At 40.8% G+C, this 24,060-nt stretch overlaps 1 protein-coding gene across 1 annotated transcript in view; it reads left to right on the top strand.

Moving 5' to 3' along the window:
• Positions 1-9,228: 9,228 nt before the first annotated feature.
• The window catches only part of LOC308508216 (scavenger receptor cysteine-rich domain-containing protein DMBT1-like), a gene marked incomplete at both ends in the record, with an annotated part of 84,722 nt that continues 69,890 nt past the window's right edge, over positions 9,229-24,060 (top strand). Inside the window, 2 exon segments of the mRNA XM_081074568.1 lie at positions 9,229-9,292; positions 19,817-20,131. Of these exon segments, the coding sequence (XP_080930694.1) occupies positions 9,229-9,292; positions 19,817-20,131 (379 nt within the window).

The raw sequence follows: 24,060 nt of genomic DNA, 5'->3' as shown, positions 1-24,060 counted from the left end.
TACAACCAGACAGAGCAGGAGATAAGGGGATGGACAGCCTTCTTGTATTTGGAATGTTGCTTCCTGCCTCGCAGTCTTTCGGAAGACTGGACACAAATGAAATAGGAAAAAAGAGCCTTCTCCTTGGAGCCACACCAAGTGTACTTAAATGTAGTACTTTACAAGGGAGAGAATTTTTCTCTGCATTTGAATCCTGCAGTATTCACACAGTCACGCATACATTCACGTGTGCATGCATGCATTCGCTTGAGCATGCCATCAGCTTGACTCTTGGCTAGATGGCAAGGGTACAGAGATGAACAAGACAGGTCCCTCCCTTGTGGAAGAGCTCATGAAGTGGAGTGAGACAGGCGTATATATTGAAATCAATATATTTTCTTTATAGTACTTATTACTCTATATTTTTTGGTTTTGTTTTGTTTTCGTCTTTTTATTAAAAGTGTGTTTATTTTCTCCCTCCACCTGTTAGAGGGTAAGTTCCAGGGAGAAAGGAGCCTTTTCTTTCTTGTGCAAGGCTGGAAGAGCTCACAGTTGAACTTCCTGGTTCCCATCATGACTTGGAGAGGGAGCAACTCCCACTCCTTTATGTCTAGAATATAATTTTATGCCAGAAAACAAAGGAGACAGAATTTGGGTAGGTGTAGGGGTGCCTGGTTATGGTGATGGCACCTGGAATGAATTGGTGTTGGTGAACTAATAAATACCATAGTTTCAGGTGGGTTATTTGATATCTCAAAAGTGCAAACCATTCTTCATTTTCTTGTTAATAATTATGAATTGAATTAGAAATTAATGTATGTCCCTGTTATACATTATTTAGGTTGTAATTTAAGTTGAAGTCTTTCTTATTCTGTGGTCATATAGTCTGTCTTTCCTTCCTTTCCACGTTCACATTCCAAGTCATGGTAAGTTTGCTTCACAGCCTTTTCCAGGCTGAATATGGTAGTTCCTATAAAGCATTTCCCTGTGGGTGACTATCTCTACATATTTTGTTAAACATAGCATAGCTCTAACTTTCAGTCAGGTCTTTTTTCCTTTCCCCTATAATCATTTAAGCATGTGGCCTCTTGCTGCAATTCACTGTGTACAAACGAGGTTTGCTTGGGAGAAGACGGGATATAATTTAGAGAAGGCCCATTGAGAAACAACTACAGCTATAACTATAGACCATGGCCTTAAGATATCCTAAGCATCAGTCTGATGGTTAAGCATGGAAAAAAATAAAATGAAATAAACATGTTAAATGTAAAAGCCAAAACATTACCATGACATTCCTCTCCTTAACGGGGTTTATATTTATGGTTTATTTTTTTTTTACAAGTTTCTCCAAGAATGATATACTTGTGCGGACCTTATGTAGCAATTATTGGGGGAAAATATTCAACTATTCTAAAAGATGAGGAAACAGAAAAGAATGTTTGCTCTTCATATGCCAAGAAATATACATAGGTGGTGTTCTCCAACTTTTCACAATTTATACAAATGTGTTTTGTTTTGTGAAGTTTAGTAAATGCCTTCCCAGATATTGCAAAGTTCAGTTATAGTTTTAAGGACATTTGTTTTAGGCAAATTAAAGTAATGTGAATTTTTTAAGTGCATGGGAAAAATAAACAGTGATTTTGACCATCACTTTTTAGCTAGACTTGAAGTATTTAGCATACAGGTTTTTGTCCAGGTTCTCATGTACAGAGAAGAAAGCTCTAGTAACTGCCCTTCCGTGGCTGCTAGGGGACATTTGGCCATTGACAAGATGAAGACTGTTTCTGCAATTTCAGTTGATCTGATTCTGCAAGTACTTCAAAAAGAATTTCGACCACTCCAAGTAGTCTTAAATTCTTGAGTTTTGAATACAATTTAAAACATTAATGTTATCAAATGATATGGAACATGTCTACCACATCAAATGGGGACAAGGAGGACAGAAGCCAGTCCGAGCCAATGTGAGTGGCCACAGAAACACTTGGGTATAGATGTTTGTCCCATTCTCCCAAGACTTGGTACATTATGCTTCAGCATAAATCACTATCTTCCTTCTTAAGATGTAGGCATGTTCCTCCCTCCTGTCTAATTAAGACAGAGTATTCCAAGAAGTGAGAATAAAAGATTATCCGTTTTACAGCTCACACCCAAAGACAAAGCTAGCTTTAAAAAAGGGAGTGATTAACTTGAAATGCAAATAGCAAAAACAAGCCATTTCAGTCTTCTAAAGAGGGACTATGCCCACCAGCAGTGGGAACTCCATGCTGTCGACATGACTGAGACCCTTAATGAGTCAGGGTCACACTGACAGTGATCCATACAAATGAGACACAGAAGGAAGAGAAGACACAGGTGTCTTCATTTTGAGAAGAAATATATCACCTGTCAGCGAAGGGGTTTGTCCTGGGGTTCAAGTCACTGCTCTGCCACTCCCGATGTGTGGGAGCTCAGACAAGGTCAAAGTGAGAAGGTGACTCAGATATAATAGGGAAGAGATGATGGGGGGAAACTTGGAATTAAAGTACAAGGAGAGAAAGAGAGATGCTCAGAAGAGAAAACAACTCCCACCACCATTCTCCCAAGCACACACACAGGGAGAAGTTGCAAATAACAGTGATTTTGGATTTACAGGGTCTTTGCTTCCAGGAAGTCCCATGTCTGAATCTGTAAAAGAAGAATGTAGGGGATGATCCACAGAAGCTGCCTCTACCCTCCTTATTCTCCCTCAAGAGGACCCTTGACGTGAGTTTTACAAAGGAACCAGTGTACTGAGGGAAAGTTTCAATGATTTGCCAAGGTCACAGTATTTAAAATTAGAAGAAGGAAAACAACAAAAAACCACCAATCTCAATGTAATCTGAGGTTAGATTCCCCAGGATATGGTGTGGTGACTGAAAGATGCAAATTGGTCTGATAAGGAGATTGAAATTGAATAGGACCTGGGGAAACTCACACAGGAAAACAAAGAGGCAAGGGTTTAACAGTGTGCACTGTCACCACCCTCAAATGACAGGCTTGGCCTGAAATAAGGAACGCCACCAAGATTAACAATAATAATAACTAATATTTATTGAACATTTATTACGAGTAGGGACCCATCTATGAGCTATGTGTGCCTTAACGCATTTAAATATGCATATATATGTTAAATGATATAAAAGTTCTAGAAGTCATTTGCTCCCAAAACAAACTAGATTAACAGTTTTAGTAATCAGCTATGATAAGCTGAATGATATTCAAAATATTGACACCCTAGTAGAGGGAACATCAAGGGCTAAACAGACTTATTGCTGTGTTTGTATTTTATGTTGGGAAGACCTGGGCTCTGGAAAGGGGTCGGGGTCCCAAGTTGTTATAGGAGGCACTCAGAGGGCTCATTACCCACCAGTAAGAGAGATCCACAATTTTCACGATGGTCCTATTGTGATCTGCACTGGTTGGCTACCCAGTTCTGATGGCAGGTCTCAATCTTGAATCACCTTCAGTTTTTCAGGAAACTTCAACCAGGTATCATCATCATCTTGAGGTAGAGTCTTCCATATGTTTAATAAAATGCAGGGTGTACCCTCCCCCCAACTATCTCTTCCTGCCTGGAAATGTGATGTGTTCTTCATCTGGAAGCACCCTTGCTTGCTTCACCTGGATTTGCAAATGTCTATGTGAAACTCTGGTCTTTCCCACAAATTGAGGTGGAGCTTAAGGGTCCTCTGAAGGTCTCGGGCTTCTCTCCATTTTATGAGAGGATAGTGTAGAGAGCTGGTCTCTGTCTGAATTTCCCCGATAGACATTTTGCCCCACTTGGTACTCACCCGAGGAGGAGTTTCATTCTTTTGAGAAGGCTGAACCCAACTGGGCATGCATAAAAAGATCACATGCATTATGGTATACAAATATAAATCCATCTTATCTTAAAATCCTAGCTGGCAAAGCATCGCCTAAAGATACTAGAACTCCTGCAGGATAAGAGGGAGGGAGTTATAGTATATCTTATTTGGGATCCAACCCCAAGAAGAGTACATTTTTACATTCTTTCAACTGTGTGCCTTGGAACAGAGTCCAAGGGAGAGACTTGAGTGGCCAGGACTGAGACTCTGAAAATGGCGGGTGGAGCATACTTTGTTGTGCAATGCTTGGCCTCTTTTTTGTTCAAGAGTCCATTGATTCTATAAATGGAAAATCAGTTGTTAATATTTTTAATAGTAGTGTTTAAAACAAAAAGAGCAGCCATCTGTAAAGCCTATATAGTGCCTTCTAGGTTCATTGTCTGCTTCTCCTTTGTACCTCTTACCCTTTCAGTCACAGGCAAGGCTTGTGGTTTTTATAGCTGGGCCACCTCTGCCACTATCACCCATTGTAGTCCCCTCGTGGCGGCTTCCATCACTTCCACCACCATCACCGCAGCTCCATCTCCTCAGTCAATTGTAGGTCCCCTCAGCAACAGCTACAGCCGCTTCCCATCAGCATGGTCACCTCAGCAGCAGTCACTCTTGTGTTTGCAACCTTTGCTGTCCTCCATCCCAACTGCAGCCACTGTCGGTGGGCAGTCGAAGTATCAGGCACTCTTTTAACATGTCCAATGTGGTGACATGGAAGTGGACCCATTCAACCAAGGAGGGCAACTTGTTGTGAAACATCAGGATGAGGAGAATGGAGGGGGAACATTGAGAATGGTGATGTCAAGAGATGTTCATTGATGCTGAAGAACTGAACACATCACAGACCTGATTATCCCAAGGAGGCCAAATACACCTCAGGAGGAGGGATGAGGGGACGAGGGGACAAGGTGGCAGAAATGGGGGTGAAGAGTCAGAACACTGTGGTGAGGAAGCAGAGCTGGCTTGGAGCTCTCCTTTTGGCCTTGGATGGCTTTCACTTTGTAACTCAGGATTTTGTGTTTGCGATTTTGGGTGTTGACTTTGTTGATGAAGATAAAAATTTCAGCCTTGCCTGTGGTGACTGAGCTTCCAGTTAATACCACATGTCATGGGCTAAATCATATTCCACCCATACGTTGAAGTTCTAAATCCCTAGGACCTCAGAATGTGACCTATTTGAAGAGAGGTTCTTGATAGAGGTAACCAATTAAAATAAGGCCACTAGGGTGGGTGCTAATCCAATATAACTGATGTTCTTATAAAAAGGGGAACTTTGGAGACAGGTAGGAACACAGGGAAAATACCAAGTAAGCATGAAGTCAGAGATTGGGGTTGTGCTTCTGCAAGCCAGGGAACAACAAAGATTGCCAGCAAGCCACCAGAAGCTTGGAGAGAGGCCTGAAATAGATTCTTCCTCACAACCTTCGGAAGAAAACAAACTTCTCAACAACTTAACCGCAGATGTCTAGCCTGCAGAACTCGGAGACAATAAATTTCTGTGGTTTAAGCCACCCAGTTTGTGGCACTTTGTTCAAGGCACCCTAGCAAATTAATACACCATCAAATTCCTTCACACAGAATGTGCCCCAATAAAACCCACATTTTATAAGGAAATTACTGATCTTGAAAAAAGAGTGTGCTATCTATCGAACTCTGTTAGATACAAGGTATAAAGTCTTCATTGCCGCATAAAAGCCAGCAGAAGATGAATAAAAAGCAACCAATAAGAAGGCAAAGCTTGAGATCAAAGTGTGAAAGAGAAGATGAGCTCAGAGCAGCAGTTCTCAGCCTTGGTTGGACATTAGATTCATGTGTGAAGGTGCGGTGATGGGTTGGGCTTAAAATCAAGATGCTCAAGTAACATCCTACATTAATTACATGAGAATGTTGGGGACCCAGAGATGAGTATTTTGTAAAGTTCTCCAAAAGATTCCAGTGTGCAGCCAAGAATGAGAACTAATGCCTCAAGAGTTCCTCGGTTTTGGTGTACTCTGTTTAAAAATGTTAACTTTCTCTGAAACATGTTGAAAATATTCTAGAGCTCCTGAATATTCCAGACTCACGTTTCCAAATGATGGTGAACCTATGAGCTTCACAGTGGGATTTCTTCTTGAACCTAATGGTATTTCACAAGTGAGGTGTTGACAGAAAACGAAATCAACCCCAGATAATCTGGGTCCCCTCTTCTCCGATGGGACAGATATGACAGGCACACATGGTGCGTCAGAATACACAGGAGAAAAGGCAAGAATGCCACTCTGAGAAGTGCAAGGATGTGCAAGGAATAGGGAACAGACCAGCTTCCTTTGTTCTTTCTTCAATTATTGTTGAGAGTGGAGGCTTAGAGTCTTTCGTTAAAGCTGTCTTTGTTGCAGATTACAAATCAGGGCTCTTTCTCCATGACTGTATCATCCTACAATCTATATCGATGTCACAGGAGAAGATTACAAAAATAACTGTGATACAGAAGTCAAGATGCTGGTGGTGACAAAGTGGAAAGAGATCAGAAAAAATGAGGGACCAGAAAAGAAACAAAAAATGTATCCATAACCAGCAGAGCACATATCACAGTGAATATGTATGTTCAGAGCATATGTCTATCCTTGAGAGAAACTTTGACTATAAGAGCCTAAAATAAAACTCTCCATGACTTATAACCTATGCGTTAAATTTTGCTTTTGTTTTAGGAAAGAAAGAATTTTGTTTTTAAAAAAGAAGAAGTAAGAAGGAAAACAAAACCCAGAGCAAGCCAGGTTATCCCACTTTGAACTGGGATCCTGTGCGTTGGACCCAATATTTAGGAAGCTGTCAATTCTGTATTGTGTGTTCATCATCATTACGTCATCCTGTAAGTTTCTTTGTCACGTAGGAATAAGGTTAGAGGTGTGATATTTATCATAATTGTCATCTGAGATCACTATTTATTTTTAAAAGTGTTTCAGAAAAACCAATGAAAATGTTTTTTAGGTCAGTTTCTCTTAGCTGTGCCTTGTCAGTTTTTCATGGAAACACAATCTCTGTTTTAAGTAGAACACATGCTTATTTGATTTTGAAGAACTCTTAAGTAATAAAAGTTTAAAATATCTAGTTGGACCACATTATAACATTAGCTGCTTGGTGATTTATATGTCAGTCAAAGGAAATATTGTTAGATCAAAGTCATCTTTTTATCACTATAGGATTAAATATTTAGCTTATTTTCTTAAAAAAATAAAAAATATAGTGCAACCACTTTATACGGTAGGTGTGGGAAACAAGGTTAATATCTATTTTACATTTTGTGCAAGAGTGTGGTAGGTGGCTGGCTTGGTGCAGCCATGTAACAATGACCACCATAAATACAACAATAATATCTACCTAGAGTTACAAACTTGAAGTAGAAGCTATTCCCAGAAATTATAATATAAGTCTAATACACCATAGAAAAAGAGAGTACTCACCTGTCCCATGTGGCTTTTTAAGGACATTGAGACAGAGAACGTGAGAACCAGATGGCTTGAGTTCTTTTCCTACAGCTTCATTCTCTCACCAGCTAACCTTGGGCATGAGAGTCCATTTCTCCATGTCTCAGTTTCCCCATGCATAAAATGGAGATAAGACTTAGTGTTCTGCTTACTCACCAAACTTAAGAATTAAAATGCAATAATGAATGTGAAACACTCAGAAAAGTAATTAAGTACTAGGCAAATATAAGGAGTTACGTGACTATTATTTTACTTTATTCCACTTATTTAGACTTATTTTAACTAAATTCTATAGCCTTCCCTGGACAGAATGGGAGTTCCCAAGACAGACTGAGTTATAGAAAAACAAATAGATTCATTTTTAGCCTGTGAAATGTTATACCAGCTTCAGTTATTTTGTCTCTGTAATAATCTCTCTCCCTTTATACCTACTTTTTTCCTGCCTTAACTAAATTTGACTGAATTTATTCTATGATCTATAGTATTGAGACTGTTAGAAAAACTCAAAATCTCTGTTACGAGGACATCTATTGAGAAAGAGTGATCTTGCTTGTAAAATTTACAGATCTCTTATATATATCTAATGTTATTAAATTCTCCCAATAACCCTCTAAAGTAAGCAGGGCGTATAGTGTTATCTCACTTTTTTAGATGACAGAACTAAGACTTAGTGAAGCTAAGTCCATTACCCAAAATCACAGTGGAGAAAACAAGACCCAGGCCCTTTGAACCCAAGTCACAGCTCTTCTACCCATCTTTCTATTCCCATGCCTGCATTGAAAGATCCTATTTTTCCATCATGAGCAGATGTGGACCTGCCTGACCTTGGGTATCCTGTACACAAGAGAAGCCCGGAAGACATTCCTGCGGGACATGGAAACCCACACATTGGATTTACGCAACTTGCAGAATGGTCTTAATAAGTAAGATTAGAGTGAGTATTCTGTTGGAAAGACACTTCCTTCCAACTCCTTCTCACAGCCCAGGGCCCCATGCATCTAAAAAACTTTTCTATCCTTTCCACTGTTTCATTCACGGAGATATAGAGTTAGGCACTTCTGGTGTGTTCTCTATCAGAAGACTGTTATATCCTAAGGCTCAGAGCAGAGGAGAATTCTCTGAGAATTTGGGATAATTTGTTACTCTAAGCCAATGACTTAAGTAGAGGGAAAATATCTATTAGGAAAGCAATAATTTGAAGAACATCAGATATCAATGAATACTTCAAAGTTTCATTCAACAAATATTTAAAAACAAGGCATCATGCTAAGTAAGCAACATTGTAAGTAAGACTCATTGTAAGTAAGACTATGAATGATGAAAGAGAAGTCCTTCCTTCAAAGAGTTTACAAGCTAGTGGGGGAAATGACTAAATAAGTAGAAACTACACTTAAGGCAGAATGTACTGAGTGTTATAAGAGAGGTAGCAAGTGGTGCTGTGGGAATTAGAGAATGTAGTTGGGGAATAAGGGAAAACTTCAAGAAAGGAGGGAAGGCAGGTATGGGCATTGAAAATGAGTAGATGTCCACAGCTTCTTCCTCTAGGAACTGCCACATGCTAAAGGAAATGTTGCCTTCTGTGAAATCTAGGGCCCCTGGAGGCCTCTCTCCCCCTCTCAGGAGATACAGGGTCCCACCTGTCTAGCCAAGTACCAGCACACAATTTCTCTCTTCATCTCTCTGATCACACCGTCCAACTATTCCAAGGAATGCCTCTAGTAGGTAGAATCACCTTTTCCTCTAGCAAATACACACAACATGCCAAACCAAATGAGTTGTGCCCTGCTCTGAAAGCCAGCCAATCCACGCCTGAAAAGAGCATCAAGTTGCATGCCACCCCCAACCGGGGAGCCTGCAGAGCATATAAAGCTGAAATCTCATGTTCTCCAGTAGCTGGAAGCCTTCCCAGCATGGGTTGCCCAGCCTTCCTTCTCTGGCTGCTGCTCTTCCATGTGGTTATTCTACAGGAAGCAGGTAAGCAGCTGATGCCCTGGGGCTATTTTGCTCATGCCTCATTCCAAACATGAAAGAGAAAGTATGGATATTTGCAGATAGTTCACTAGCACACTGTTGGAGAGCTTAAAATGAAATCCAGACAAAGAGAGCTTTTACTGTATTTCATGCAATCCAACCACTGAAGCGCTGTGGCGGGGTAGTCACCGATGCACAATCAGAATTGATTTAGGGAAGCTGAGTCAAATATCTTCTGTCAGATTTATTTTCTGGGAACAAGGCACTAGCCAATTTATTGCTCTTTAAAAATATGGCTCCAGTTTTAGGATTCTGGAGAGAGATGGACAAAGAGGGAATACTGAGCTGTAGGATAATTAAATAAGGGCTTCAAAATGTTCTTTGGCCTATATATTGATATTTTAGCACTAGAGGTATGGAATTACTATCATGACTTCTTCACTGTTGCTGAATGAAATTGAAAGATGTAGCGTAAACGAATATCTTAGTCTGAAATATTTGACATGACATAAAATTATCTGGACTTGATTCACAAAGTCTTCTAATCTGAAAATCTGTACCTTTTTATTTTTAAAAAATCATCAATTTCATATTCTTAATCTTAATCTGTTCTCTACATCTAGTCCTCTTAAGGAAATTTTAATTTAATTTGGAACTAAATTAATTTAAACTATCTACATAGTTTCAATTATTTTTATTGCTGTTTTGTGTCTTTCAGGGAAAACTTTAAAGTCCTCTGTTACTTAGCTTTTCTACTTATACTAACAAATGATAATTTGGAAATACTCTTGATCAACAAATGCCTTGAATAGAATGTTTATCACTATAAAGGAAAATCTAACTCTTCACCCACAGAATAATGTTTGATTGGAAAGTTTATACTCAAACTCATTTTCTATTCTGCAACTAATTTAACAGATGTGTTTATGTAAGCTACTCAAACATATTTATTAAAACATACTAGGGTGTTAAGGAGGATTTAAGTGATTTCTTGAATCCTTTGAGATTTGGGGCCTTGTTTTTCATTTATATGGCTATGTTTTTCATTTATATGTATGAGTTTGGGAACATGGTTTTAGGGCCAGAAAGGTCTGCATAATTCAAGGCCTAACTACATATAAAATTTTGTGAATTTGGGTGAGTTTTTTAATCTCTCCATGCTGTTGTTTCCTCTCACTTATAAAGAGGATAATTCATTGGCTTATTGGGGAGATTTAATGAAATAATGTTTGTAAATTACTTGGAAGAATGCCTCAGGCCTAGAAAATGCTAAATCAATGTTAACTGTTATTGTAGATGCTGTAAATTCTAAACTGTGTATTTTATACTGAGAAGAGATGAAAATATAGGTTATCAGATTTAGATGATAACATTTTACCTAATGTTTCCATTCCCCCGAAAAGCGAAGATATTTTCCCCTTTCAATATTTCAGTGGTAGGTTTCAAGAAATAGATTCAATATTTTTAGCATATATAGCAGGAAAGGAGGTTTTTTTCCCCCAATCCTGAGCAAGCAGGTTCTCTGAAGAATTATGAACTATACCAAGTATATGTGGGAAATGGATGGGGGTTTCTGAAGCATAACATTTTTCAAACTTCTGAGAGAATTCAGAATTCAAATTCATCATATTTGTTCCAATGTGGCAAAGATCACCCCGACTTGATGGTGCTAAAAGTAACAAAGTACGGGCTCCTGGAATGTAGCTGCAGGCAGGGTTCAAGTGACCCTGGAACAATCTGGAATGAATCTCAATGAGCTCTGCCCCCAAGGCCTTACTTGAAGTACATTGTTACTCTTGGGAAGTAGAATGGATTAGGATTACGATTCAAACTGTTTGGAATCAAGTGCCTAAAGGATTTAGGATAGGCGTGAGGGGGGAAGTTAAGAGACAACCCCCCCATTTGGTATAAGTGAGTTTAATAATTTCTGGGCGATGAGAAAAAAAGCCACCTTAAAATTCAGTGACTCGGCCACCGTAAACAAAGTTACAGTGAATATTGGAGCACATGTGTCTTTATGAATAAACGTTTTCAGATATTTTGGGTAGATACCCAGGAGAGGGATAGCTAGGTCATATGGTAATTCTATTCATAATTTTTTGAGGAACCTCCACAATGCCTTCCATAATCGCTGTACCAGTCTGTATTCCCAACAACAGTGTATGAGAGCTCGTTTTTCTCTAAGCCTCTCCAACACTTGTTACTATTTGTCTTCTTGATGATAGCCATTTTGACTGGGGTGAGGTGGTATCTCATTGTGGTTTTTATTTGCATTTCTCTGATGATTAGTGATGTTGAGCATTTTTTTATATGTCTATTTGCCATTTGTATGTCCTCTTTGGAGAAATGTCTCTTCAGGTCGTCTGCCCATTTTTCAATTGGGTTATTTGTTCTTTTGTTGTTGAGTTGCATGAGTTCCTTGTATATTTTGGATATTAGCCCCTTATCGGAGGCACTTGTTTGCAAAAATCTTCTCTCATTCAGTTGGTTGCCTCTTTATTTTGTTGATGGTTTCTTTTGCTGTGCAGAAGTTTTAAGTTTCACATAGTGCCATTCATTTATTTTAGCTTTTACTTCCCTTGTCTTTGGAGTCAAATGCATAAAATGCTCTTTGAACCCAAGGTCCATAAGTTTATTACCTATGTTTTCTTCTATGCAGTGTATTGTTTCAGGTCTTATGCTTAAGTCTTTGATTGATTTGGAATTAATTTTGGTACATGGTGAAAGATAGCAGTCCAGTTTCATTCTTTTGCACGTGGCTTTCCAATTCTGCCAGCATTATTTATTGAAGAGGCAGTCTTGTTTACGGTGGCCAAGACATGGAAACAACCACAATGTCCTTCGATAGATGAATGGATAAAGAAGTCGTGGTATATGTACACAATGGAATACTATTCAGCGGTAAGAAAAGGTGAAATAAGTCCATTTATGACAACATGGATGGATCTTGAGAGTATAATGCTAAGCGAAATAAGTCAGACAGAAAAAGCAGAGAACCCTATGATTTCACTGATATGTGGTATATAAACCAAAAACAACAAAAGAACAAAACAAACAAATGAGAAACAAAAACTCATAGACACAGACACTAGTTTAGTGGTTACCAGAGGGTAAAGGGGGTAGGGGGTGAGAGATGAGGGTAAGGGGGATCAAATATATGGTGATGGAAGGAGAACTGACTCTGGGTGGTGAACACACAATAGGATTTATAGATGATGTAATACAGAGTTGTACACCTGAAATCTATGTAACTTTACTAACAATTGTCACCCCAATAAACTTTAAAAAAAAAAAATTTCAGTGACTCTCTTAAGACTACACCTTGATAACTACTTGATAACGTATTGGAAACAGCAGAGAGTGGGTTCCTGGAACAAAGATTAGCATCACCTCTGGTCCCACCCCAGCCTCCCATTACACTGAAAAACCAAGTCCCAATGGCTAAATCAGCCAAAATGAGGGCTATTTATTACACTGAATTAGGCATTTTGATATTCAGCTCTCTTCTTCCTCTGCTTTATCCTGCGTTTCTTGAAATTTGCCAACTTACTGCCAATACTTGCCACACTGAGGGCACACACTGTTACACTTCTGGACCCATTTCCTAGCATACTTCTTGGCACAGAAGAGGACATTCCATAATAGTCTGAACAAATGAATGAAAAACAATGAGCAAGACTATCACACCATTGATATCTGCTTACTGGATCCTCTCAAAATAAGGACAACAAGATGATGGGATTGCTCCTTCCTGAGTCCCTTAAACACAAGGATATTTGAGAGGCGCAGTAGATTTTATAGACACAATTTGCAAGTATTAGCCATCTCTGGGTCCATTTTCACAAGGACGATCTGTCTCCTCTTTTATCTTTGCCCCTTCTCCAATCCTTTTTGTTCACACTTGTATTCTCACCTCTCTGCTCCGCCCCAAGATGTGTGCATCACTCCACAGTTTATAGGGAGCATTCTTGAGCTTCCAGGAATGTATGGGTTAGTGATATGATATGCCCTCATACTCATAGATGTTTATAGGCAACTCATGCCAATTGCACAAGAGTCTTACAGACAATGGGACCAGTGAGACCTTCTGGGAACAATCACCCAGAAATGCAACCACAGTTCAGAGCAGGTCTCACTTATATCAGAGGGATTTGGGGCCTCACAGGCCACTGAAGCTTGGTTAATAGGGCGATTCACATGGAAAATGTGAGGACAAAGGGCAACTTGTTGACTACTGGAAAAGGAAGAACTGTTTATGAAAATGTGATTGTTCCCTGGTGTAGAGTTTATCTGATCAACACAATCCAAGTTAAATAGTTAAAATAGCCTCTAAACACCACATTGTGATCAAGTTACAATCTGTTCAGCTGTGGTGTTGCACCTGACCACAACATCCCCTCCTTCCTGCATGGCCACAGACCCTGCCCGGTCACTTAGCCCTGCCTCTGTTGTTCTTCAAACCCTGGGCTTCCATCCCTGGCACCATGGTCAGGAGGGAAGTTCAAGGTGTCAGATCTCTGCTAGGCCCACACAGCTGTCACAGCTGTCCTCTGTCTCATTCACCTCTGGTCAGATTTTCAGCAGGTATCACGCCGCCTTACGCAGCATGCAAGGCTGAGGGCCAACCTTCCCTTCCCACATACACACATGCACACACATAAATTTTCTCTCTCTCTCTCTCTCTCTCTCCCTCTCTATCTCAACATTGTCTTACATTTTATTCTTCACCTTATTTTTTATACCTGGAGCTGCCATCAAAGGTCAAGCCCACAACACCTTCTGGTTTATTGACTAAAGTCGTCTGCACCCCAATTTTCTCCCTGCCTTTGTCTCTCACTCACCTCTAGCTACCTTTGCACTGTGCTGTTATGTCCCTTCTCTTAGCAAGAACCCAAAATGGAGCCTCCACTATCACTTAAAATGTCCATGTTTCTCTTCCTAACATTCAAAACCCTAAAAAAAAAAATCAATCTTATCTATTTATCCATCCTCATGTCCACTCTTCTTCCATCACAGAGCCACTGCTCTAGTTCAGATGGATACCTTATTGATTCCGATAGAAAAGGACTCATTCTTATTTATCTACTTCCTCTAAATTTAGCCAACCCATTCTTCAAGTTCTGCCTGATATCCTACACCATTAATTCATTGGCCTGTCATTTAGTGAATGCCTAGTAGGTTCCCAGCACTGGAAGAAGGATGGTTCCTTCCATCCAGGATCCTCCGATCTGATTGGTAAGACAAGACATGAACACAGGTAGCTCCAAGTCAATAGCTATCCAGTGAGTTATTGAGACACTATCCTTTGCCATTTGGTCCCCAGATACTCAGTGATATTTGCTACACTTGAATGAACTGAACAAGAGGACTCTGGTTGGTCAGGCTTCCAGTTGGGAGAATTAGAAAACACTTTATAAAGTTTTCCCATTTTGGGATTGGTCTTGGCCAGATGGCAAGGATACCATGTTTATATGAGGGATTATGACATTCCAAGGAATTTCAATAACCCTAGAAAAGTCATAGAAGTGGACAGCATGAAGCTTCCTTCTGAGGGCGGGAGAACAATACGTAAACAGGAGAGGAGCTGGAAGGGTAGCCGTAACTGATCATGGAGGGTTTTGAAACTGAGGTTAACAACTTTGGCCTTTATTCACTAGGTAATGAAGCATCATAGTAAGCAGGGGAGTGACACTAAAGTGGCTTTTTCAGGAGAGTGCGCATGTGACATGGCCTAAGGCAAGAAGAGATTGAATTAGGGAAGCTGGTTTAAAAAAAAAAGATCATGGGAGTCCACACAAAGTTAAAAAAAAAAATAAAAACCCTAATTCAAGGTGGCCAGAGGGGCTTTGGACAGCAGCAGTAGAGATGCTGCTTTGGGGGGACAGGGGTGACATCAATCCAGTCACCTTACTGGGCCTGGTACACACATGGCACAGGGCTTCTCTGACAGCTAATGAGATGATGGGTGCGAAAGTGCTTTGCAAAGTGTAAGCTCTCTGTAGACATAGTGATTATTGCTTTTGCAAAGGAATGCGTAGAAGTGGCACTGTAAATGGAAGAATTGACCTGACCTGGTGGTGGGACATAGGAGGTGTGGGAGGAAAAGCAGAATTAAAGAAAAGAAGCAGAAGTGCCCAGGAACATGAGGGGCTAGATAATTTATGGACCAAATGTCTAGACTCTGGTACCAAATCCCAGCATTGCCTCTTATGTGGTCAACTAACTTAGCTGACGTCCAGAAGTGTCCCCTCCCCACACAGAGACCTCTCCTTGGTCTTGCAGCCTAGCACACATCTAGTCATTGGACTGCATCCTGTCTGCTCTAGTGTTCAACCTGTGTAGTTGACATAGATTTTTTTCTTCCAACTCTAAGTACCAGGCTCTATATGTTTCTCATATGTCCCCAAGACCTTATCCAATGACAAAACGCAGCAGGCCTTCCCCAATAGACATGTGAGGTTTAAATGGACTACTGTAAATCAACTCAGACCCAACAGCATCATGGGCGTATGTCCTGGGTACTTTGTCTACTGAGTAGGTTGTCTTTTCATAATGGCTGAAAGAAAAGGTAGGAACTGAAGGGCAGAGAATCTCAAGGTGCAAAATCTATCAGAAGGGGTGCTCTGCAGGATATTCCTTGTTTGTTTGCTCAAAGACAATGGTTATGTCAAAGTGATTGTAACCAGAAAGAGTTGGGAACCAGGAAAAAAGGATTGCTGTGTTTATAAGGAGTAACACAAATATCTCACCCCTCGCCAAAGCTACCTTTACAAGACAAATCCAAACATGTAATATGAATTAACTAAAGTTAATTAAATTACCTCCAAAGGAAGAGTCAACTAGAGAAATAAAGTTAAAGCGAAAAAAAAAAAGACTCTTTTTGTAAACAGACAAACTCGGGAGATATTGGAAAACATCAAATTAAAACTAAAAAGCAGGTTCAAATTTATCAGTTTTTCAGCTGTAGCTTAATTAAAGAAAATGCTTCAAAATTAACTACAGATAGGTAAGGTGTAATAAAATGGACTGGCTGACAAAAAGCTGGAGTAACCAGTACAAACATTTATCTGATCAAAAAGAAGACACAGTATACTTCAAAGCAAGAGCTTAAAGAGAGGTGATTCCAGAAATGGGTTCCCAAATTTAGCTGAACGACAAAATAATCACTTGGATTATTAAAAATTCAAATTTCCAGTCCTCCCTCTGCTGAACCTGTGAGTCAATGGGTTCAGAGTATAGACCGGAAGTTGCTTTCTGATGCCAGTTTGTGTTCTCCCTGTTCTGAGCACCTAGGTTCTAACATGGCTTATGTGTTTCAGTTTATTCCAGGAGAGACGTCAGAGGAAACAGAGAACGGCCATGGAAGGGACTCCCTAAGAGAAGCACCATGCCGGGTACACCTGTGGAGCAGCAAGACAGTGAGTCAGAACCAGACAACCCCTTGGCCTAAGGGAACCAGGGCCCGAGAGTGGCACCTGTGGGGCAGAAGACGCCAAGAAGCAGTGAATGCCCTTGGAGATGGACGGTCCCCACCTAGTAGGGCGAGTCGCTCATCCCCAGAATAAAGGGGTTTATTTCTGCTGAACAAGACAGGGATGTCCTCAGATCTTTGTCTGATTTCATGGTTCTTACACATTAAAGACTGACTTTAGGATCTCTATTGCAGGTGCTCTTAAATCTTGGAGTATATGATCATCCCCCCAAGAGCTTGTTGACTTGGTAAAACCCCAGGCCCCACTCCCAGACATGGTGTGCGCTCCAGGAATCTGCGTATTAAACACACCTCCCCAAAGATTTGAATGATGCGCGTTGTGTGAGGGCCACACTTTGAGAAGCCCTGTTCTGTAGCCACTAAGAAGAAATAAGTCAGGGAACCAACCTGCTAAGGGCTCTCGTCAGCAGGTAGCCGTGGGAATTCCTATCAGTCTCTTCATCTCTCTAATTACTCGTTGGTAAAGTGGAAATTAAGAAAATTGGGAGCTCCTGAGAGCTGCTTCTGTGCCAGCCCCTTTTTGTGCATTCGACTGATTAATCTCCTTTGAGGCGGACACTGTTATCGCTGTCCCCACTTTACGGACGAGGGAACCGAGAGGTGAAGGGGCCCACACAAATCACCTAGCGAGTGAGTGGCAGAGCTGAGACGCAAACCCAGAGTCCACTGTGGTGACCATTCTCTGGTAGTGTGAGCCGTAAAAAGATGTTCGTTGTAAAGGGTTTAGCACGGTGTCTGGAACACAGATGGCGTTCAATAAACAGTAGTGATTATCTGGATGGTGATGGTGGTGGGGAAAACGATAACTCCATTCACCAACACTTTGGTGGTAGTTGGGAATGGGCTGCCTTTCTCCCCAAAACTGGCTTGCTGTGCAGCTCATGGAAGGTTCTGGAAAGTATTCTGGCCATGTCCAGGTATATCTGAAGGTGTGTTGTACACAATGTGCAACGACCTGTGGGACGAGAGTGAAGCACAGATGGTGTGCCGGCAGCTGGGCTGTGGGATGGCCATCTCTGACCCTGGAGAGGCCCACTTTGGCCAGGCCCCAACCCCATTCTTTTGCACAACGTGCAGGGCTTTGGCAGTGCTTTGGGACCGTGGCCTACCTGTGGCAGAGCTCCCACAGCGGCTGGTTCACCCACAACTCTGGGCACGGGAAGACGTTGGTGTCATGTGCTCTTTATTGTATTCCCAGCATGTCCTGTATGCGAAGTCCAGGTATACTGAATCTGTTGAATGGTTTTGCCTAAAAGACTGCCTCAAAGCAAAAATGCCATCAGGTGATATAGCGCTTTCTAGTTTTCAAAGCACAGTCCATCCATTAACCCATTCCTTACACAACTCAGGCAGGGTTGTTTTACGATCCCTTTTTTACAAATAAGGAAACTGAGTTTCCCGGCAAGTTGAAGTACCTCCACCAATATCAGATGGCAACTATTCAGGCCTCTGGACTCCTCATCAGGTGCTCTGTCTGCTCCACCAAATATGCCTACATTCTGGGAAAACTGCCCTGAATCTAGGTGTAATTTGCAAATGTTCAGAGTTTGAAAGAAACAGGTGGGAGCTGAAGGGCAGAAAGTCTCAAGGTGCAAAATCTATCAAAATCCTCACTTCAGACACTCCAGTAATGTCTGTGAACCGGACCAGACCAGTGTGTAGCTTCAGGGCGCTGAGCACCTTTTCATCCCCGTTTAGCAAATTCACAGGTGAAAGGAGAAAAGCACACCCTTTGCTGTTAACCCTTCAGCACCCCTCTTTCTCAGAAGTCTCTTTATGAGGAATGCATTTCTGCAAGCACTTGACTTTTTTGCCTTTCTGAAAGGAGGTGTTTTACACAAATAATCCAGTTTAGAAAACAATGCTTGAGTGACGCTGAGCTGCCCAAACACTATTGATTTCTCACTTGTCACTAATCAGAAACAACCCACTGAATACATTTCCCAAAGCGTGCTCAGTGTCTACTCCATGAGAGTGTCACATACATGCAACGCTACCCCATTAACTTGGGTGGACTATTTTTCACGGTAACGACACCTCTTTTTTTTCTCTCTCATCTTAGATGCTAAGATCCTAACACCATTTCCTGGTGGTGAGTCAAGGTTTTGTGTGTTTTTAAAAAAATTTTTTAAAATTATTTTTCAATGACCACTGACATATAATAGTATATTAGTTTCAAGTGTACAAAGCAGCATAGTCATTAGATATTTACAGAGCAATCAAAGTTTTCTAACTCCTCGTTTGATTGCTTTGGTGGGTCATATGCTTCTAAATAGTGGGTGGGTAGGTTTCCAACCTCACAGATACTACCAAACAGAGAGATTTCATCTGAGGGTCACTATATTTTCACGTCACTAATAAACGTCTGCTTTTCTTCCGCACACCAAGGAAGGTTCTGCCCTCCACCTTGTTCCCTTTTGTCTACTGAACCCTTTTCTACTCTTCCAAGGCTCAGGCCCCACATCCCTTCTTAGAAAAGGTATCCCGGAGCCCCCTCTCCCATTATGTACTCTTAAAACATTATGAATATTTCCCTCTTTGCTTCTTAGCATTTAGCATAGTTGTAAATCTAAACTCAGTTTCAGTTTTTTTTAATTTTTTCCATTTTTCAATTACAGTTGACATTCAATTCTATATTAGTTTCAAGTGTACAGCATAGCGGTTAGACATTTACATAACTTACAAAGTGATCCTCCTGGTAAGTCTAGGACCCACCTGGCACCATACATAGTTATTACAATATTACTGACTATATTCCCTAAGCTGAACTGTACATCCCCGTGACTATTGTGTAACTGCTAATTTGTGAACTTAGTTTTGGAGTAATATGAGTACCTCCTACAGTCGCCTTAAACTAGACACTAGACTCAGTGACAGCAAAGCCCAGGTCTGTTCTGTGAACTACAGTATCTGCCGTGCTACCTACTGTGACCCAGCAGCCGTTCAGTCAATACTTGCTGCGTGATTCAACCAGTGGATTGAGCAGAATATGTTACTTCTTCTAACATGCAATATTTTTTTTGTATCTTTAAAAGGCTGGCCACAACTACAACTAGTGAATGGGTCAGGCAGATGTTCTGGACGTGTGGAAGTTTTCCACCATGGCCAGTGGGGCAAGGTTTGTGACGACCACTGGGACATGCACGACGCTGACGTGGTATGCCGGCAGCTGAACTGTGGGCATGCCCTCGCAGCCCCTGTCGAGGCCCAGTTCGGTGGAGGTGAAGGCAAGTTTCTCCTGGATGATGTGGACTGTACAGGAAAAGAGAGTTTTCTGGGACAGTGCCCTCACTCTGGCTGGTCCCTCCATAACTGTGGTCCTGGAGAAGATGCCAGCGTCGTCTGCTCAGGTAATGGTCACCTCTCCCTCCAACGGTGCACACCTCATTATCCAGCTGCATCAGCACGAATCGCACATCAATGCTTTCACCTATGTTATCATAGGCCACCTCTGACCACTTTTGTGAGCCAAAAGGAAAGAGGCCCTGGGAATTTGAGAGCTTCAACTTGAGCTCAGGAATTTTCTAGCCATGAAGTGTTGAAATGGATTTTGCACAAAGAAAAATAGTGGAAGATGTTGGTAGTTCCATGACAAGGACTAGATTTCAAAATGATGGGTGGAAACACAGCGTAAGTCAATAGTGACGTTAATTACTCACTATCTTTCCTCAGGGCACTGTGAAGAACTAAATTTTTTCCCACGGAAAGTCTGCAGTCTACTGACAGTGAAGAAATGAGGGGTTTATAAATTAAAACAATACTGACTATTGTCCTGTTGATTGTGCGTTCTGGCCCTGTATTGCTAATCACAGATCTCTGACCAATTAGTAACGATCATGGTCCTTGTAGACCTGAGTTTCTCAGCCTCAGCGTAATTGACATCTGAGGCTCGTAATTCTCCATATTGTGGGCTCTCCTGTGCATGCACTGCAGGCTGCTTAGCGGTATCCCTGACCTCTGCCCCCTGGATGGCAATCAAAAGTATCTTCAGACATTGTCGAATGTCCTTTGGTGGGACAAATTGCCCCCTATTGAGAACCACTGGTCTAGATATACAAATGAATTCCCACCAAGCACATGAGTAATATTCAGCATACTACCAATGCTAAAGACATAATGTGTGTGTCAATGGGAAATAAAGGAAATCATTCAGTGGGACTAGAGCGGTGAACTTGGTCACTTGCTAAAAATCCCAATTGCATCCCACCAAAAAGATTCTATCCATCTGACACCAATGTAATTAATATGTTTTTAAAGTCAATGCAAACAGCTCAAATACAAGGGGGAGGTTAGGGGGTGAGGGTCCGGAAGGGGAGAGCTGGGTTGGTTTACATGTATATTTTTGTTTCACTATTTTTCCTTTGATTTGGATTCGTTTTGTTTTGTTGTGTTTGGGGTTTAGAATTCCATCAAAACAATCTGTTCTGTAAAGCCACTGGGTTCCACCTGTGTGACTTGTGTGATGAGTGTTTGCCTCTATCTGGAGGTGTCACAGAGTGTGCAGGGTGACACAGCAAGCCACAATTGGGTGGAACACACGTTATTAGGCACACTGCACTAATAAACATTTCTATGTTTGATGGTTAATTGAAGTCATCTGAACGAAGGCAGGAGAGTAATTTTTATTTCTCGGAGTCATATTCTTTCATTTTAAAATTGATTTTGAATTGAAGCATTTCTGGGGAGGGGGAAGGCCCTGTTCTGAAGTGATCTTTTCTTTTCCTACATACTAACAGAGACTGAGTATTTAAACCCTGCATTGGGCAAGTTTATGCTTTTGTTTTATTGACCTGACATTTTTCATTCTCTGAGCTACCTGGGCAGGTATTAGGTAGTGCATAAAGGAAAACATGGAATCAATAGTGGGAGGGATCAGACTGCCCCATTTCAACAACCATTATTTGTCATTTCCACATTTCTGGGCCATTTAGATGATCCTACCATGTTTCCTCGAAAATAAGACCTTCCCGGACCATCAGCTCTAATGCGTCTTTTGGAGCAAAAATTAATATAAGACCTGGTATTGTATTATATTATGTCATGTCATGTCATTATATTATACTCAGTCTTATATTATAGCAAAATAAGACCAAGTATATTATATTATATTATATATTATATGACATTATGTTACATTACATTATATTACATTATATTATACAAGGTCTGGACTTACATTATATTAAAATAAGACCAGGTTTTATATTAATTTTTGTTCCAAAAGATGCATTAGAGCTGATGGTCTGGCTACGTCTTATTTTTGGGAAAACATGGTACCACTAAGTTAAAAATGCTGTTGGGCCACTTTCTTTTTTCACAAGATTTAGCTTTATTTGCATGTCAGTTATGAGGGTTTTATTCTCTAGTATTGATATATATTTTTTTCCAATGAAATTGCTGTTAAAAGCACTATTTCTACCAACATGTTAAGAAAAAATCTTGGTAAATTATTTGTTCCACATGTTCTTTCCCACTATGTGGGCTCAGTATGGCTGGTGAAAGGAATGAATACTTTTACATTCTAACACCACTGAATTCTCAAACCCTCTCCTTGGAGAGAGTGCTAGGAATCACTGCTAATGTCCAGAGAGGAAATATTTTCATGTTGAATTTGCAGTTATTAGTCCTTATTTGGTGCAAACTTTCCTTTTGGTTTAAAACCAAACATTCTACATATTTTGCCCACAAACTATTCATTTATTCATGTATTAGGAAACTGGTGAGTCCTGCAACTAGTAAACCCAGTTGGAATCTGTTCCAAACAGGCATGTGTACTAGCCCAGTGAGCTTAGGGATAAAGGAAAGACAATGGGTTTGGCAGCAGAAAGTCTGAGTGTAAGTTCCATCTCTGCAACTTATTTAGTGTGACCTTGGAAAAACCACTTAGTCTCTGTTTTAAAAAGGGGATAAAAACATCTCCATCCTTCACAGGGCTCCATTTGAGTTAAATGAGATCACGTACATGGAATGATAGCAGACAGACAATTTGTAAACTGATAGGGGTACCTGCTTACCAATAAAATTTTATTTACAAAACCAGGCACCGGGCTGGCTTTGAACCACAGGATTTAGGTTCTGACCCTTGCTCCAATGAATGAATGAACTCTAAGTACTTTGCAGGCATAATTATTTAATTTTCACAACACCTTATGAAGTAGGTACTATTTTGATTCCCATTTTACTGATGAGGAAACTGAGGCCTAGAAAAGTTAATTGGGTCGGCCTGATGGTTCAGGTAGTTGGAGCGCCTTGCTCCTAACTCCAAGGTCGCCGTTTGGATTCCCACATGGGCCAGTAAGCTGTGCCTTCTACAGGTAAGATTGTGAACAACAGCTCTCCCTGGAGCTGGGCTGCAGGAGTGGGGCGGGGGAGAAAGAAGAAAGGGGGGAAAAGTTAATCAACTTTCCCCATGAAGTTAGCAAGGGGAACAGCTGCTAGTTGGTTAGATATTATGATATATTGCTTGGCTCTTATGGAGAGCTGTTGTTAAAAATGGACATATGCTTCCCATTTAGTTCGTTTCTCAATCCGGAGGTCCTTGGAGCCGTCTCTATTCCTCCTTTTCCCTCACTCCACACAACCAATTGCATCAGAAGATTCTCCGACCCTACTTCCAAATTATATTCATCTCCCAATTCCACTGTTACTGCTATTATCCAAGCCCCATCATCTTTCATGCTGATTATAGGAACAATTTTCTAAATAGTCTTATACTTCCTCATTTCCCCTCCAACACACATATAATCTATTCTTGTCCCAGCACCTAGAACGGGCTGGTAAATTGTAAATCAGACCATTTCCCTTGACTCAAAACCCTCCAAAGACTTTCTATTGTATTTGGAATAATATCCAAATCTTTTACTGTGACCTTTAAGATCCCACATGATCTAATTCTTGTCTATGTTTTTGACCACTGATAAAATACCTCATCTTGCTCTACGTTCCCCACTGGCTTTTTTCTTGAAACTGTCAAGGCAGTTCCATTTTGGGGCCTTTGTACTGGCTCGTCACTCTGTCTGGAATGCTCTTCTCCCAGATTTTTCTTCAGTTGACTCCTTATACTCAGGTCCCAGCTAAAATGTCATTCCTTCAGAGAGGATTCCCCTCAATATACAATCCAAAATACACTCTGTTATGTCCTATTTTATCAACCTGTTGTTTATCTCTTCATGGTACTTGCACCACCTGAGATAGTCTTTCTATTTTTCTCTGTACATCTGCTGTCATGTATCCTCCCACCCCACTCCACAGTGTGTAAAGTTTGTGAGAGTAAGAACTT

The sequence above is a fragment of the Rhinolophus hipposideros genome (genome assembly GCF_964194185.1).
Source record: "Rhinolophus hipposideros genome assembly, chromosome: 15".
Classification (NCBI taxonomy): domain Eukaryota; kingdom Metazoa; phylum Chordata; class Mammalia; order Chiroptera; family Rhinolophidae; genus Rhinolophus; species Rhinolophus hipposideros.
The sequence above is the reverse complement of the archived record's forward strand: the minus strand, read 5'-3'. Positions and strand labels throughout refer to the sequence as shown.